Below are 18464 nucleotides of genomic sequence, written 5' to 3' on the forward strand. Positions count from 1 at the left end.
CAATACAAAGGTGCCTCATTTGGGGTAGCAATAAGTTAGAAAGCTAGCCATCACTAATGGTGTGAGTTATTACCACTCTCAGCAGCAACCACCCTTTTCAGTATTATGATGCTGGAGCTGGGACTCAATACACTACAATTCCCCTTTGCCAAATGGCTCTGTGTTGGCTCACACTGGCAGAACCAAGGCAGAAAAGGAGATTGGAAGTAAGAACAAGAGGAGAAGGGAAATCTTTCTTTCTGTTTTAACTCACTGTTCACATCAGTGATGTAAGAGAATTAGTGGTATAAGAGAAAGAATTCTGTGTTGAACATGTCAAATTTGAAGAGATAGTAGATATCCAAGTGAAATAAAAACCCTATGCATGGCCAGGCACAGTGGCTCACGCCTGTAATCCTAGCTCTCTGGGAGGCAGAGGCGTGCGGATTGCTCGAAGTCAGGAGTTCAAAACCAGCTTGAGCAAGAGCGAGACCCCCGTCTCTACTTATAAATAGAAAGAAATTAATTGGCCAACTGATATATATAGAAAAAATTAGCCAGGCATGGTGGTGCATGCCTGTAGTCCTAGCTACTCGGAAGGCTGAAGCAATAGGATTGCTTGAGCCCAGGAGTTTGAGGTTGCTGTGAGCTAGGCTGACGCCACTGCACTCACTAGCCTGGACAACAAAGCGAGACTCTGTCTCAAAAAAAAAAACAAAAAACCCTATGTATTGCATGTTGTTAGTTCTCTACTGAGACCTTTATCCTATATTATCTTTCCTCTGACAAGTTCAAAATCTAGAAACGAGATGCTAGGTAAGGAAGGGAGGGACAACGTTCAGAAAAGTACTACCTTCTTTCTGACTTCATTTCCTCTTCAAAAAAAAAAAAAAAGTACTACCTTCTGATCATTCCAAAATGCAAATGCAATCACATCTCTTTTCTGTCTAAAACCACCTTGTGGCTTCACTTAATGTAGCTAGGGAAAAAACAAGACAGTCTAATTCCCTAATAGATCCTACCAAGTCTTATATAATTCTGGCCTCTTCCTACCTCTCAGCCTCATCTAATTCACCCCACCACTCCCTCTCTCTTTCAAGTGTCAAACCTATTTACACAAGAAGTCCCTGCTGGCCTTCTTCCCAGCCTCAAGGTCATCAGTCTAGAAGATTGTTGTTCCCAACTTCCTCCCTCATCTTCATTCTTCCCTTATGTAGACTACTCCTACTTATCCTTCATTTCTCTTAATCAGGGACTTGTTTCAATAAAAATGGACTTTTCCCCTATTTTTCCTGCTAAGTAAACCAAAAATTCTGGACACTATTATTAAAGCAGGCCTAAGAAGACTCTCAAAGGTGGAGAGAAGAAGGCAGACTGACTACAGACTTTGGGACATGAGGAACAACACAGCGGTAAATTCCAAGGGTTTTCTTTTTGCCTTTCATATTCCAGGTATGAAGCTAAAGAAGTTGCCAACCAGAAATGCCCATGGGTATGGACAAAAATGCTCCAACCAAGGCCTGTTCTCTCTAGCCAAAGGATCAAGAATGGGGTAGCCTAGTATGATTTTAAAAATAAAATAAATAAATAAATAAATAAACCTTTTAGATAGTAGCCATTCTACTCTGGCAAAACACCCCAGAAAAAAACTGTGACCCTACTTGCACCCATGTATTCAAGGTCTAGCAGAAAGCCTGGACTTTCATCTTTGGTGGTAGTAATGAGTCATTCCCCTACCATGGCATCAGTGACAACCACTTGGGGAGCCTGGACTTCCAGCCCCACCCACAACCTGTCAGTAGCAAAGTACACCTATCCTACCTGCTTGGGTAGCATCAGCGGAGGCCTAGTAGGGAGTTAGACCTCCTACCTCTGCTCAGCAATAACAAAGAGGACCCCCTTCCTCAGGGGTCAATGGAGGTCCAGTAAGGAACCTGGAGTTCTAGTACTACATGGCAGGAACAATGTAGAGACATTCCCCTCAACCTTCTTTCCCCTGTTGGAGTAAGTAGTACTAAAAGAAGCTGGCCATTCAGCAGAAATATAAGAGAGCAAATTTAAAATAGTTAAAAAAAAAAAAAAGAAGGTGGCTAAAACAGAAGGCTTAAATAAGATCTGAGGAGCACAGTGGTGCAATGAAAGCATGCTAAGCCCATGAATAATCCAGAGTCTCATAAAACAATACCTAAAATTTACAGCTTTCAACTGAAAAATTATTTGTCATACCAAGAACCAGGAAGATCTCAAACTGAATGAAAAAGTCAATAGACACCAAGATGACAGAGATGTTAGAATTATCTGAATTTTAAAGCCAAGATGACAGAGATGTTAGAATTATCTGAATTTTAAAGCAGCCATTGTAAAAATACTTAAAGGAGCAATTAAGAACATGCTTGAAACAAATGAAAAAGCAGAAAGTCTCAGTAAAGAAATAGAAGATACTAAACAAAATCAAATGCAAAGATGGGACTAAGGAAAGGGAGGGGACAGAGGAAAAAAATCAGTGACCTGGAAGACAGAAAAGCAGAAATTACTCCATATAAACAACAGAGAGAAAACAGACTGGCAGGAGAGGGGATGAATAGAGCCACATGGACCTCTGGTACTAATAATAAAAGACCTGACATTTGTGTCACATTGAATTTCCAAAAAAAGAGGAGAAATAGGATAGGGCTAAAAAAGTATTCAAAAATAAATAAATAAATAAAAAATAATGGCTAGAAACTTCCCAAATTTGGCAAAAGACATAAGCCTAAAGATTCAGGAAGCTAAGTAAGCTCCAAACATGTTAAACCCAAAGAAATCCATACCAAGACCCATCACAGTCAAGTTTCTGAAAACTAATCAGGTTAGGTTCCAGTTAACACCGACTTATTCCTCAACACTCTACTTAAATTAGTCTCTCTTAATATGCTATTCCATTGTAAGTTGTATTTTTCCTCCATAAGACCCAGTGCATTTAGAATTACTGTTCAATGTTCATCTTCACCACTAAAATATAAGTTCCATAAAGTCAGGGATTTGGTCACTGTTACAGCCACAGCACTTAATATAGTGTCTACCAAATAAAAGTTGCTCCATTAATATTTGTTGAATGATGAATGAATAAATGATTCTTCTTTAAAAAAAGGTCCCTTCTTAACTACCCATCTATTTTGCCCTTTTCTCAAAACTATTCCAGAGACTCACCTCTTGATTAGTTGTGACTGTTTTGAGATTGGCCTGCCCTTACCTTATTAGTTTGTAGAATTCTTGCATGAAATGCAGCTGGCCAGGCATGAAGCAACAGGTAAGCATAGGAGCGAATGGCATATGCCGGGGAATATTCCCAAGTCTGAAACCCCTCCCCATAGATGAGGTAGTGTGTCTAAAAGTACAAAAACAGATGAATTCAGGGTTACATTGGCCAAAAATCCCTGTTAAGAGGATGCAAGTGAAGTTTCTAAGTAGAAATATTAAAGAGACAAAGGTATACAAAAAATGCTGACATTCTCAGCAAGATTTGTAATAAATGGATTTAAAAAAATCAAAATGACTCAATATTAAATATTAATATTAAAAATATTCATACATTATAAATTCTGCAAAGATTGTTGTTTAGGCAACACTGAAGGCTTCAATTTTACCCTTTGCTTATTTTTTAAAAATAGTCTTTAGTCAAAACAGGAAAACTCTAAATCTTACATTCTCCTTAAACTACCTACACTAAGCATTCTTTCTCTATTTTTTTTTTTTTTTTTTTTTGAGACAGAGTCTCGCTTTGTTGCCCAGGCTAGAGTGAGTGCTGTGGCGTCAGCCTAGCTCACAGCAACCTCAAACTCCTGGGCTCAAGCGATTCTGCTGCCTCAGCCTCCCGAGTAGCTGGGACTACAGGCATGCACCACCATGCCCGGCTAATTTTTTCTATATATATTAGTTGGCCAATTAATTTCTTTCTCTTTATAGTAGAGACGGGGTCTCGCTCTTGCTCAGGCTGGTTTCGAACTCCTGACCTTGAGCAATCCGCCCGCCTCGGCCTCCCAGAGAGCTAGGATTACAGGCGTGAGCCACCGCGCCCGGCCTATTTTTTATTTTTTATTTTTTTTTTTGAGACAGAGTCTCACTTTCTTGCCCAGGCTAGAGTGAGTGCCATGGCGTCAGCCTAGCTCACAGCAACCTCAATCCTGGGCTCAAGCAATCCTGCTGCCTCAGCATCCCGAGTAGCTGGGACTACAGGCATGCGCCACCATGCCCGGCTACTTTTTTCTATATATATTAGTTGGCCAATTAATTTCTTTCTCTTTATAGTAGAGACGGGGTCTCACTCTTGCTCAGGCTGGTTTCGAACTCCTGACCTCGAGCAATCTGCCTGCCTTGGCCTCCCAGAGTGCTAGGATTACAGGCGTGAGCCACCGCACCCAGCCCTCTTTCTCTATTTTTTGATGCAAAATGTGATCAGAAAATTTTATCTCTGTATTTTGTATAATAATAATAGAAGTCAACAGGCCAGGCACAGTGCATCATCCCTGTAATCTTAGCACTTTAGGAGGCTGAAATGGAAGGGTTGCTTGAGGCCAGGAGTTCGAGACCAGCCTGAGCACAAGTGAGATCCTGTCTCTACAAAAAATAGAAAATCAGCCAGGCGTGGTGGCATGTGCCTATAGTCCCAGCTACTCGGGAGGCTGAGGCAGGAGGATCACTTCAGCCCAGGAGTTGGAGGTTGCAGTGAAGTGTGATGATGCCACTGTACTCTAGCCTGAGTGAAAGAGCAAGACCCTGTCTCAAAAAACATAAACTAAACAAACAAAAAAAGAAATCAACAGATAATGTATAAATCAATAAATAACAGTATAAGCATATTACTTAGTAACACTTTATTTTGGCATCAGAATAACTTTAAAAGCTGAGAAAAGGTTCAAAAACAGTGGTTGCCTCTGAGGAGTGGGATTTGGACATGAGAAGTGGAAAGAGAACTATTATTTTTCCTTTAAGTTTGCAGTAGTTGTTAACTTTAAAAACTAACTCCAAGTATTATTTTGATTTTTAAAAATTTAAAAGAAAATTACAAATTACACCTTTGAGTAAACCAGCTAAATTCTCTGCAGCCTTCAATAGTAGGTAAATCATCAGCTTAGAATACAAAGGTGAAAATACAGTTATTTTACTAATGGTTACACTCATATATTATTTGTTTCCTGATTGGTAGTAAGTACCAAGCAGCAAAATCAGGAACAAAAAAAGAAAACTAAAGAAATCACCTACTGGTTCCCAGTAGTTGAATGTTTCATCACAGTCAGAGATGTTGCTCAGGAGAGCAGCACATAACCTTGCTGAAAGCAGGCACTTGAAAGCAGTAGATCCTTCAGGTGCCCAGACTTGTCCTGCTTTGTTCCCAGATAACCTGTTCAGAGGCAAAAAAGTATGTGTCAGGAAGGACCTGCTAACCAGAAGGACTAAAACTAGACAGAAGGGGCAAGAAGGGCAAGGCACATCAAAGCACTTAAGGTATTCAACTAAATAGGTGAACTATTAGTTATTCTTTTTCAGTAAAATGAATACAGAAAGAATTAAGACTTAAAAGCAATTCTCCAAAATGGGGTGGGTGGGAGGTGCAGCGGTCTCCCTATGTTGCCCAGTATGGACACCAGCTCCAGGGCTCAAGTGATCTTCCCACAGAATTACAACTTTAATCAATCACTCTGTTCACTTCCTGCTTTTAAACAGTAAGTTAACTCATACACCTTAGCTTGTTGCATCTACTGCACTCCATTTATCCCATGCCAACTAATCACTCACTTGAAGGCCACAAAGCTCTCGCTCCCCTTTTCTATCTTTCCTTAACAAGGTCATCACTTTCCATGGCTTTATTCATTTCCTCTATGTTCAAATGAGTAGAGGCCTAACATGTGCAAGGTACATAACCTCCTCCCATTCCACATGCTGCCAGCTCTTTTAATGCAGTTCTAACATGCAGTCTCCCAGGCTTGGGAAGAGGCGGTTGTGGTTGCAGGTGCTGGAGGTTGGGTGGCCCACATAAGTAAAAGGTCAGCACTTGTGGGGGAATACCAGAAGCTGAGAAACAGTTGCAAAAGGTTTACTCTTTGCTCCTGCCAATATCTCCCACAGGGGCTCTGCCCAGTCTACCACCACCAAACCAGCCCACTCTGAGACTGGGCCACCATCACAGATCTGCACTCCAAGGTATCTTTACAAGAGAGAAGGGACCCGAGATGGAGGGATCTAAAGCGGGGCGAAGACCGAACATCAGCCTGCCCAGGTAGAGAAGGACCTAGCTGAAGAGGGAGCCGGGGCCTTATACCCGGAGGCCGGGCAGCTGGAAGCCCCGCGCGCGGCGCAGAAGAGACCCTCCCCGGGCGGCCCGAGCAGCGCGGGCCGGCCACGCCCCCGCCGCGCCCGCACACGTACTCGCTCCGGTGCTCCGCGCCGCCCGCCTCTCGGCTGCCCAGCAGTTCCCGCAGCTTGTCCGCGGCCGGGGTCGTGTCCCCACCGCTGCCCGCGCTGCCCCCACTGCTCTTCAGGCGCTGCCGAGCCCCTCGGCTCGCCATGGCAAGGTTGGGGAAAAAGGTAGGATTTGGCACCCTAGGAAGTCTACAAGCGCGGAGACATAGCTTTGGCTGGCAAACGGTGTCCGCCGAGGGACAAAAGACCTTGACATGCGCAGAAAGGACTAAATTATGATGTTATTGGGCCAATTGGGGTAAATCCCGTAGTAGCAAAGATATAGGACCTGAGACTTGAGACTTTTCTCATCATGGCTACCCCTTCCACTTCCAACTCTGGGCATTTCTCTTCACTCTTCCTCACTTTTCAGCATTCTCCACTCCGTTACAAAAATCGTTCCTTAGATCCCCTATTTAAATGAAAGCACAAATAGAAAGTGAATAAACAAATCTACAAAGTGAGATGTGAAGAGGTATTCAGTTAAAGATCATAGCACAGCTGCCTACCAAAGGGGAAATCCTTAAAATGTCATTTCAACACCTTGCCTTCTATGTATTTCAGGGAGAGTGACAGAGACAGCCTGTTCGCTAATGAGTGCATCAGAGAAACAAACTGGTAATGGCAGAGTAAACTGACGAAATTCTGTGCAACAAATTGAGCCAGACATCTGTCACTATCATTGCTACTACAGCATTGTGGTAGGCATTTTATATATTTTATCTGTTTTTAAATTTAATACAACAGCTTTGTTTTATTGACAAAGAAACTGAAGACCAAGGTTGCAAAACTAGTAAATGGTGGAGCCATATTCTAACCCAGGACTGTCTTACCACAAGCCCATGCTCTTCCCACCAGATCAGGAAAAAGCTCTTGATTTCATACAGATATTTTTATACTGATACATTGATGTTACCAACCTGTGACTCTTGAGGGCCATTCCTCTAATCCTGACACCCTAATCCCAGAGCTCTAGCCCCCCCTGCAGAGTTCCATACCAGTAATGGGAACAAGTTCACAGAGGGAGTATTAAACTTGACAAGGTCCCAAAAGGTTATGATTTCATACTAAAAATTCCCAAGTATTGAAAATGGTGATTGATCATATTGCTCAACTCCCACATGCAGTCATTAGTAACCAAGTTGAAACATCCAGCTAAACATCTAGCTAAACATCCTTAGCTATATCTCATATATCCATCTTCTCTTGTTCATTTAGCTCTATTGCAGGTCCCTTTCTACCTCTCCCAATGACTACTACAGTAGCATCTTTATAGGGATCTCCCATCTCAAATTCATCCTGTGCAACACTACCCAATTATCTTTCCAAAGCACTACTGTGTCACTTCCTTAATCAAAAATCACCAGAGATTCTTCTGGGAAGAGGCTTCTAAAAAAAAAAATCACCAGTTTTTCCTATTGCCTGCCAAATAAAGTACAAACTTTATCCCAGCATTCCAGCATGTGGTCTTTTGTGAACTAACTCCAGCTCCAATCTACCTTTCTAATCTTTTCTGTCACTACTTTCCTATACACACTTTACATTCCAACTAGCCGGGAAAGTGCCCCAAATGTTCCTATATCAATACCTCTGTTCATGTATGCCCTCTGCCTGAAATGCACACCCTCCCTACCTAACAATTCTCCCTTACCACATCCCTACTCGTTTTAAAATCCAGTTCAAATGCTACCTTATCCCTGTACCAGGCACTACTGGGGATAGAAGAAAGGTATAAATCACATTACCTACCCTCAGTTAACAAACAGTCTGTGTGGAGAGCTCAGCAATACACAAAAAAATCCCTTGATTTTTTATCCTACTCCCCAAACTTACTCCTATGGCAGTTTTCCCATCCCACTTACTGACACTTCTGTTCTAGGTACTCAGGTCAAAAACCCAGCTTGATCCCCCTATTTCTCTAACTCCACTCCTCTCTCACACACACACATACATTTAATTCATCAGCAAGTCCTTCTCCACGGAAATCTTTAGTAAAAGGCGAAAGATTTATACGATTTGAAGAGAAACCAGAGTAAGTCCTTCTAAGTATTATCCAATCTTGGTCCAGGTCATCATTATCTCCTGTTTGCATTGTCATAATACCCTCCTAATTTGTCTCTTTACTTCCATTCTTGCCTTCCTACATGCTTTTCTCCAAAAATAAATAAGAAAGTCATTTCCTTCACAGCGTTTACAATATAATTCCAATCTGAGGAGCCTAACTATTAACAGGAACATACGTTAATTCATGTTAGAGTACCGCATTCTGCAGAGTCCTGGGCTGAACAAATTTCCCAGTGTCCCTGAGAGATACTTACAACAGAAGGCCCCAAAATCTAGGGGGCAAAATTTAGTCACAGTTAAGTGATCACTGTTGAAGAGGACTGGGGAAGGAGAAGTAACAGAAAGTGGCAGAAAGAACACAGGCTTTAGAGTTAGACCCAATGTTAACTCTAAATCTGACACTTATTATTTTCATACTTTATCAATAGTCAACCACACAAAAAAATTATGATGATGGTATGATGATTATATAATAACCAATAATAATTATGGAATATTTGCAACTTAGCAAACTAATAAATATTGGACTGTAAAAACTCCTCTCATAAGTTGACTTAATGAAATGATACAATAGAGCTAAGGGAAGAAGAATTGACAGTTTGGAAAATAAGTTCTACTGCCTCTTCAGCAATAGAGCATCTCAAGTACAAGATGCTATTTTGTTTGTTATCATAGTCACTACTCAGGACCAAAATACTGCACAACTCCAAACATCACCAATCATATTAGAGTTTATAATTTTAGGTGGAAGAGTTGAGGCATCTTTAAGGTCAACCAACAGTGGCTATAGTCACAAAGTAAAAGATTTTACAAAAAAAAAGCACAGTCTAGAAAGGACTACTGGTTGCAAGTTGGTCGCTCTTACCCACATCCACACCAATGAAGGATCACACTGTAGAAAAGAATTTACTAAACTACCGAGGTATAACATGTAGTCGCTGTTCAATCTCCTTCCTAAACTGGGACTGCATTGATGCAACCTGCTGCTGGGTGAGGGCCTTGTCACAGGTCTGGTAAGTCAATCTATAGCAGAGACTGACCTGTTCAGTCTTTGGATGCTGAAAACGACTAAGGAATTGTACAGATATAACAGTGTCCTGGGATACTGCCCGGGCCACAGTGTGAAACTCAAGTTCATCAAATCCTTTCTTCTCATCTAACCAAAAACTAATATCATGTACATAACATGGAGGATACAGGGAATAGCTTTTAAAGGGCTCCATTTTCTCAGGGACAAAATTTTTCAGGAAACGGTTATCAAAGGTCCACAATATTCTCCAGTCAGAAATACTCCACACAAGCATAGCTAATAAGTCCAAGTTCATAGACACAAACACAAAACACTGGTCTTTATGTGTAATGCTTGCAGCAGATGTGGTGACAGACCCAATAATTAGGTCCTTGGCACAGTCTGGACCCAAATTATGAACCTCTGCACAAATCATATAATCTTTTCCATTTGGTTGAAGAACAAATTCCACTGAACTACTCAACTTAGAGTCCTCCAGCATTTTCTGGGTCAGAAGGCTATCCAGAATGCCCTTCAGGTGATCCAGTAGTGACTGAAGACAACCATCCTTCAGATTTTGGTTCAACCCAAGGATAAGTAAAATCTCATGAAATACTGGCATTGTAAAAGGCAAAATGTGGCACTTCTGAAAGACAGGTCCACTGAGGATGTGCAGTGAACCTGGGAGGAAGTCTGGTGCTTGGATGACAGCCTGAATGTGAACTAGGAGAGAAGGTCTAAGGCAGACCTTGGTCTGGCCACAGATTCCTTCATAAGCTTCTTCTTCATCGTCTCTTCCAGGACCCTTGGGAAGGCTAAGTTGTGAAAATGATACTAAAAAGTCCTCCATATCTTGTGTTGTCCCACCATCTGGGGACTCAGAATTGGAGTTATGTTCACGGAGATTAATCCAAAAGGCAGTTGACAGAATGTCACAGTTCCATGAAGGGAGAACACTGGTGTCTTCTTGGAGCAGCAAGGGGAAGGAACACTTCAGCCTTTTTAGAGGGAAAGTTTTGCCCAATTCAGCAATGAGTTTCTCATTTATGATTTTGATAGGATGACATGAAGGTGTTTCCAGGAAACCCCTGCTTAAACACATAAAAAATAATTTTTCTAACTTAACAAATAATTATAATGTAGCTAGAATTAAAAACACAAATAACTATACAGAAAACAATTATCTTCAAATTGATCTTGAAAGGAAACAAGGAAATCATCTACTATAAGGAAGGATATCATGTATTTCAAAACTCTGACAGGCACTATCCCTAGAATATATCAGGAAATATGACAATTTTCAGTTATAAAGAGGGTTAAGGAGGCCATACGGACAATTAATCAAAGCACCAACATCACTAACAATTAATGTACTATCCATTAAATATATGGTTGCCACCAAGACAATCAGGATACAACTAGAGATAGAGGAGATTTCCAGCAAAATAACAGGTTACCTGTTCAACTTTCCTACAAGTGCTTCTGGTTCTGGAAAGGAAAACCACTGGTCACCTAGTTTGATCCTGAAGATTCTGGGTTGAGAACATTCAAGTGGTAAGCTCCGGGTGAAGATATGATTCAAAGCACCTTCTACATGAAAGGACTTATCTTGACTCCTGACAAAGTAGACACCAGAATGAAGTCTGTCATTATTAAAGTAAGTATTTCCAGGGACTGAATAGTCAGAGCCTGAGTCTATGAGAATTTTTATTCCTAGTGAGAGAAATTTAAAAGAAGAAGGCTTAAACTTATGTTATACTTACCTATATCCAGTGCATTTGTACCCTGGCACAGCCTCACAGCTGAAGGGATGCACATCACTTAAAATGAACCCCCCTAGAGCTGCCATGGCAACAACTTGCCAACTGTTGTGCCATTCTCTCTGGGGCTTATCAGCAGGAGTCCCACCTTGTCCTCTACACAATGCCACATGGACTTCTCCTTCCTCTGCAAGAACATCTGCACAGCTAATAGGGAAAAAAATCCAGCTATTTATCAGAAACAAGTAGAAATAACCACAGGAGTTAGCAATATACACATGGCTTAGCTGTGAAATAGTTAAAATCCAACCATACTTATTTGCAAAGGTCTGTTAGACCTCAAAAAAGCAGAAGAAAGTAGCCAAAAGTAAACAAGAATATAAATTAAATGTTCAACCCACTGATAATAGCAGCTGACTAGAATGTCATCTGCTTTGCATTTGTGTTGTTCATCTATATGTCACAGAAAAACCAAAGTCTGCAAAGTTCCTATACATGATTCACTGCTTAGGCTGTTTCTCCCCATATAGAAAATTCTATTCACTGCCCTCCTGCCAATTCAAATTCTATACTTCAAATACTAGCTTAAAATAGTGCCTCTATGAAAAGTTTCTTGACAACTATGACCAACAGGACACCTCAAATAGAATCTTACATTTTGGTATAATAATGTAAAGCATGGTTTTAAGTTCACAATAATTATATGAGGCAGTTAGTTAACATCCCAAGTTTACAGATGAGGAAAATGAAGCAAGTAAAAATTAAGTAAGCGTGCCTAAAATCACACATCTGTTATTATAGTTAGGTGGTGGGCCAGGATTTGGATCCAGGCAGTTTGGTCAACGCTCTTAGCCATTAAACTATACTGGCTGTTGTTATTTTGCATTACCAAAAATAATTGATTACCCCTTTACACACCCAAGAGCACATTATTTGCACTTTTATTTAGCATTTAGGGCTAAATAATGTCTGCCTTTCAAACTAGATTGTGGGTTCCTTTGGAGCTTTATGTTCTCTTTAAACATATCATAGTAATTTACACACGTCTATGTTATTTCCCCAACTAAAATGTTTGAGTGCAGTAACTACGTTATAAACATCCTAAACATTTTACTTGTGAGGGTTCTCCCTTCCTCACCTCTGGAAAAACTTTGCAAGCAGTTCCCTGTTCTTAGCTACTCCAGCTTTGCGTCCACAGTGTGGAAAGTTGAAATAAATTCGATCAAACCTCCTGTCGTGCAGTTCAAAGGCACCTGCCAGTCGGGTGCAGTCCACACCGAAACGTACCTCAGCACCTGGCAAAGAGTTTGGAGGCGCGAAATATAGACAGAAGGATGTCTTAGGACATGGAACCACAGAAATACTCTTCCCAACCTGAACCGCGCAAACCAGCCCAGCTACAGGCAGCAGGCTTTCTGTGAATATCCAAGGGCAGTCCCTACTAGGGTTGTATCCCCACGCTCCCACCCTTTTCACTTCGGGAGGTGCCGGCAGCTAGGCGGGGCTTCGCAAAGGGGCCGGCCTCGATACCTCGCTCGCGCAGGCGCTGCAGATTCTCCCGGGCCACTGGGTCCCGGGCCAAATCGACCAGGTTCGGGAGGCAAGTGGCGGTTAGACTAGTGCTCGGATCCAGGGTACTGCTCAGAGCAGCGGCGAAGGAGAAATTCCCCTCCCCAACCAACAGGAGGCGCCGAGGGCCCATGGCCTCCCCGGGGTCCCCTCTCGAGTTCTCTGTGGCGCTCGTTTCTTACGTCACTTCCTTCGTGGGTCTCTGCCCGCTCCTTCTTCATCCGTCACTGGTTGATGACGCACCACAGGACCCGGTTTTCTTGACGAACTCGTGCAGGGACTCCAAGCAAGGACTATAATCATGGGTGCAAAAGCGAAACATCCACTTCGGAGTCCCTTCACCCTCCCATCCCCTCGGGAAGATCAAAGTGCCTTTTAGCTCGAGTATGGCCCTAAGTGACTTCGTGACACCTTCATGAGGTCACAAGCAGTCACTAGCTCAGAGAGGTGAGGCGTGTTCTGAGTGAAAGAAACCAGGCGGGGCTGAGGCCAAGGAAAGATTGGTCTGTGTCCTGCATGTTCCTAACACGGAGGATTTTGTACTACCTCCATGTCGTCCGAAATGACTGTATCCCATTGTCTCTACTGCTCAAAATGTTTCCAGGTGCTTCCATCTCCTATCTTCTATTCATTCAAGAAGTGTTATTGAGTGCGTGTTATGTGCCAGGCTACTGTGAGAGTGGGTAGATACAGGGATGAACAACATGTGGCCTATGATTTCACTGAGCCTACAGTCTCATGGAAAATGCAAACAGTAAAAGAGGCAACTCTGATATAGTGGGATGTGTGCTATGAGTAAAAAGATTCAGAATGGTATGGAAAGGGACTTTCTTTTTTTTTTTTTTGAGACAGAGTCTCACTCTGTTGCCTGGACTAGAGTGCCATGGCGTCAGCCTAGCTCACAGCAACCTCCAACTCCTGGGCTCAAGCAATCCTTCTGCCTCAGCCTCCTGAATAGCTGGGACTACAGGCATACACCACCATGCCCGGCTAATTTTTCTATATATATTCTAGTTGGCCAATTAATTTCTTCCTATTTTTAGAAGAGACAGGGTCTCGCTCTTGCTCAGGCTAGTTTCGAAGTCCTGACCTTGAGTGATCCTTGGCCTCCCAGAGTACTAGGATTACAGGCGTGAGCCACCGTGTCTGGCCTGAAAAGGGACTCTTACCAAGTTTTGGCGGTGAAGTGAGAAGAGTCCCTGGATGATATGAACCTGAGTTGAAAGCTAAGGGGGGAAAAGTAGACCTAACCTTGGTCAAGAGGAGTGAAAAGGAACAATATATGCAAAAGCATGATGGAAAAAGAGATGGAGAGAGAATGGGTGACAGGTGAGACTGAAGAGTTAAGCAAAGTCATATGGAGCTTTATAAGCCATATTTTACAGGCTGAACCTTATTTTGAAAATAGTGCAAAACCACTGAAAACTTTTAAATAGGAAGATAACACAATCAGACTTTCATTCTCAAGAATTCTGCTTTCCTGTGGAGAAAGGATTGTGGAGGAACCAGGCTGATGGCAAGGAGATAAGATAGGAAGCTACTGCAGTAATGGAGACAAGGCTAATGGTGATCTTAATTGGCACTTGGCAGTGGGGACGGAGGGTAGTGGACTGATTGAAAAATCAACAAGACCTAGTGAGTGGATGAATGTCGAAAGAGAAGGTAGAGTCAAAGATAAGCCCTAGGCTTCTGGCTTGGACAACTGAATGGATGGTCATGTCATTCCAGCCCTAGAGACAGTGACACTAGGTCACCAGTCTGATTACTAGGCCTGTTGGACTCTGTGGGACCAGCTACTGTAGTCATCATGCTGTTTAGTGACATCAGTACATGCACCTGTCTTCACAAAGGTGGATGCTATCCTTTAACACTACATTATTAGTTTTATCTCTGCCAGCGGGAAAACAGGTAGGCAGTGATTCCCAAATCATGGCTGCTTGGGCATGGTAATCTGAGTGATCTATATTTGAAAAACTGGGAAGGCCAGGTTTGGTGACATCTCTTTTAAATAACATGGAACAGCTACATAAGGATTTCTGTCACTCTTCTGTGAACTCTTCAAACAACCCAACCTACTTAGTGTCAAGTTACTCTTCTTCAGGAAAGGTATCACCTTGCTCCTAAGCCAGGGGACCAGACTCATCTTTTGGCAAAAAAAAAAATGAAGTTGATCATCTGGTATATGCAAACCATTATGGATTGGGAGGGCAGGCAGAGAGATGGGGTATAATGATGAATAAAACACAGATCCAGTCCTCAAGGGGTATACAGTTCAGCATAGGAGATAGAACATGGACTTAAAGAGCTAAAACATATGGTAGAAAATTACAAATACAATCAAAGATATGGAGATAAGTTCTGTGTGAGATAAAAGGAGAGAGAAGTTAACTTCAGGGAAGGCATTTGAACTGGGCCTAGAATGAAGCAAATTATCATTTATTGTGTTATCTAGTCATTTAACTCTCACTTTTTCCTATTCTCTTTGACTATGGCAATACCTGTAGTCCTTAAACTGTTATGTTACCTAAACATATAGCTAATCCTTCATGTAGTATTGGGGATACTAAAGTTTTCCTGTTTTGGGGGAAGAGGGCATTTAATCTATTTAGTTGTACACTGCTGCTGATTGAGAGGATAGATCAAAGGGTTCATGGGCCTGGAGAGGAAGAAACAACCACAACAATTAAATTTGGAGGAAAGCCTAGATCATTAGTAAGGTGTGCTTGTGTTATACTTGGCCATATAAAGCAGAAGGTAGAAAGGGATGCCTTTTCTTTTTTCTGGTTTGTGCAATAAGCATTTTTTCTTTTTTTCTTTTTTTACACAAAAGACTATCTAAAGGTACTAAGAGTAAGCATTTTTTTAATGTTCTTATCTTTTTCCAGAGACAGAACCTTGCCTGTTTCCTCACAAACCCACACTATGGCAGCCTGATTAATGCAGATGGTCACGGTGAAGTGTGGACAGACTGGAATAATATGTCCAAGTTTTCTCAGTATGGATGGAGATGCACCACTAATGAGAATTCCTATTCGAACCGTACCCTAATGGGCAACTGGAACCAAGAAAGATATGACCTAAGGAATATTGTGCAGCCCAAACCCTTGCCTTCCCAGGTAATCTGAATTTCTCTTCTATTGTTGCCTTTTGTTAGCAAAAGAAATGCCTGTAGCCATTTGAAAGGAATTAATCTAATAACTTCCAGTGCAGTGCTCTCTTAGGCTTCTGTTCAGTGAAGTGGTTGAGGCAGAGGAGGGGTCCCTCAGCTGGACCCACCTATCCCACTTTACTATCAAGTTGAATATTATATTATATGTAAAGTATCAAAAGGATGGGGGGTACTCTTCTTCTCTTGCTTCTGTTTGGACTTTATCTGTTAATCCATAGAAATAAATAATGTCTTCTGACTCAGGATAGCTTCTCCCCTGCTCCTTGCCTAACTAGACTTGTCATTTATCTGAGTTTTGCCCTTAAATCTCTCCTAAACAGACAAACATACAAAAGATATGAAAGTTAGAATGATATAGAATAACAACATATAGACCTCTAGTCCATCTAAAATATGACAGAACCTGTTAGAATTCATGTTATATTGTCCTTTATTTCCTGATATTAGATACAGACTTCTAAATTCTTAATCTATTAATTTTTCCTTCCAGTTTGGGCACTACTTTGAAACAACATATGATGCAAGTTACAACAACAAAATGCCAATTTCAACCCATAGTATGTAGACTATTCTTTTTAATTCTTACATTTTCAGAACTTAACTCATTGCCTGGCACATAGAAGGAATGCAAATAAAAGTAAACGGAATGGGTGAATAAGCGAATGAATGAGTGAAAAACATCTCTTTTCTCAGCTTGACAGTACTCACTGTTTATTCCCTTAGAAATAAGATTGAAATCAGTTACTAAAACTCCTTGCTGTTGACTGTTTCCATTTGTGTTTTCTTCTCTTTTTGTCTGCCCTCAGGATTTAAGCGAGAGCCTCACTGGTTCCCAGGACATCAACCAGAACTGGATCCTTCTCAAAACAAATGCACAGAAAAGTCAACTTATATGACTAGCTATTCAAAACCTCAAATTGAGCATCACCCTGCTTGTGTATGGGATCCTAATATTGACCAATTTCGGGGACCAGGATTCTAAGAAAGAATAAGAAGCTTAATTTTTCCAGAGTAGAATGTATTAGGGAGCACATTCTAAGCATAACTAAAAATTTAGCTCACTGTAACACATTTAACTGTCTGAATAAATGAAGCAAAAAACACGGAAAATATTCTCTATCCCTTCTTTGTTTTAACCAAGATTTAAATGTCAAATTTAAGTTAATTATATCTATTTTAGTTCTACATTAGGGGTGTTCTAATGTAAATAGAATTATTGCCCTCAAATCTACAAACAGTCTGTTCTTCCCTGCCTTCTGTCAGTGGCCGGACTGCAAAAATCTAGCATAACTTAGGCTATATTTGACTAGATGTTTCCTAAATATAAGCCAGGTAGTCACAGCCATATAGTGTAACTTGACTATGACTTTAACAAGCTTCCCCTCTTGAGGACTATGAAAAGAAGTATAACTCATTTATTAATATAGAGAATTTAAAACATAAGCAAAAATAGGATAGTCTAATGAACTCCCATATATCATTATCCAACATCAACAATTTATGACTAATCTTGTCTATTTCTATCTACTTTCTCTATTTTATTGAACCAATTTTGGGGCAGATCTCAGAAATATAATTTCATCTCTAAAGATTTCAGTATATATCTCAAAAAAGTGAGGACTATCAGTAGTTATGCTCCCAAAAGATCAGTAAGGAAACCTGTTCATCAAACAAAGCTTATTAAGCCTACTGTAGCAAGGAAGAACAATGTGACACAAAGTCTTGGTGATGATTCAAAAAGGGGACATAGAGTAGGGTATTTATAGGAATTTGGGATAATGATTCAACTGGTTTAATATGGATCTTTCAAAGAAGGTAACTGGTAGGGACTGAGAAAAAGTTATGAATAGTTTAGGGTTGGTGAACATAGGAAGGCAGCAGGCTGAATTTTAATGTGGTTAAACTTTTCAGTATTTCCTATTTTTTGTCTCCTGTTTAAGAAGACAATATATAGTCAATATCTATCTATTGCCCATATATAATATTGTCTTCTTAAGGAGGCCAAAAATATCTTCCATATATTACCTCCCAAACCTTCATTATTTCATGTTCCAGATATAGATCTGGAATTTATGTTGTATATGATGTTAGATAGTGACTTAGTTTCTTTTTTTTTTTCCTAAATGGCTATCCAGTTGTCCCACCATTAGTTATTGAAAAGACCATAATTTCTCTGTTGCTCTTCAATGCCATTTTTATTGTAAATTAATTGTGTACATGTATGTCTGTTTCTAGACTCTATCATATTCTATTAGCCTAATTGTCATTCCTTGTATTATCTTAGTTATAATACCTTAATTACCCTCCTATCTTAATTGTAATGATTTTGTATATTATAAGTCTGGTTTTTGTTTTGTTTTTATTTTGTTTTGTTTTCTTTATAGATAGGGTCTTGCTATGTTGCTAGGCTGAATTTGAGCTCCTGGGCTCAGGTGATCCTCTAGCTTCAGCCTACCCAGTAGCTGGGACGATAGGC

The 18464-nt window shown here is 40.8% G+C and overlaps 3 protein-coding genes and 1 pseudogene across 7 annotated transcripts in view; 1 reads left to right on the top strand and 3 right to left on the bottom strand.

The window, feature by feature from the left end:
* The window catches only part of ALG9 (ALG9 alpha-1,2-mannosyltransferase), a 90956-nt gene extending 84319 nt beyond the window's left edge, over positions 1–6637 (bottom strand). Inside the window, exons 1-3 of one of the 3 annotated variants that reach the window (XM_012749550.3) lie at positions 6385–6636; positions 5221–5359; positions 3212–3346 (exon numbers count right to left, since the gene is read on the bottom strand). In XM_012749550.3, coding sequence (XP_012605004.2) covers positions 3212–3346; positions 5221–5359; positions 6385–6524 — 414 coding nt within the window. In that variant the 5' untranslated portion in view covers positions 6525–6636. Of the gene's footprint in view, positions 1–3211; positions 3347–5220; positions 5360–6277; positions 6353–6384 lie in introns of those variants that run through there. The other 2 variants (XM_076002505.1, XM_076002504.1) reach the window with 2 other exon arrangements.
* Positions 6638–8364: 1727 nt separating this feature from the next.
* LOC142870716 (uncharacterized) lies at positions 8365–8453 on the bottom strand (annotated as a pseudogene).
* Positions 8437–12979, bottom strand: FDXACB1 (ferredoxin-fold anticodon binding domain containing 1). The gene is made up of 5 exons (XM_076002506.1): positions 12781–12979; positions 12389–12545; positions 11254–11457; positions 10948–11106; positions 8437–10578 (listed from the first exon to the last, which is right to left on the bottom strand). Exons 1-5 carry the CDS (start codon positions 12950–12952, stop codon positions 9396–9398), a joined length of 1875 nt encoding a protein of 624 aa, XP_075858621.1. The 5' UTR covers positions 12953–12979; the 3' UTR covers positions 8437–9395.
* A 297-nt stretch (positions 12980–13276) lies between these two features.
* CFAP68 (cilia and flagella associated protein 68) lies at positions 13277–17100 on the top strand. 3 transcript variants are annotated; one of them, XM_012749561.3, is made up of 4 exons: positions 13277–13423; positions 15705–15935; positions 16479–16545; positions 16795–17100. In XM_012749561.3, the coding sequence occupies exons 1-4, from the start codon at positions 13370–13372 to the stop codon at positions 16968–16970; spliced, it is 528 nt and encodes a 175-aa protein (XP_012605015.2). In that variant the 5' UTR covers positions 13277–13369; the 3' UTR covers positions 16971–17100. The 3 variants fall into 3 exon arrangements, with proteins under 3 accessions (XP_012605015.2, XP_012605014.2, XP_012605013.1); XM_012749560.3 differs by lacking the exon at positions 13277–13423 and adding an exon at positions 14620–14727; XM_012749559.2 differs by lacking the exon at positions 13277–13423 and adding an exon at positions 14767–14925.
* The last annotated feature ends 1364 nt before the right edge of the window (positions 17101–18464 follow it).

Source organism: Microcebus murinus, chromosome 4 (genome assembly GCF_040939455.1).
Source record: "Microcebus murinus isolate Inina chromosome 4, M.murinus_Inina_mat1.0, whole genome shotgun sequence".
NCBI classification, from domain to species: Eukaryota; Metazoa; Chordata; class Mammalia; order Primates; family Cheirogaleidae; genus Microcebus; species Microcebus murinus.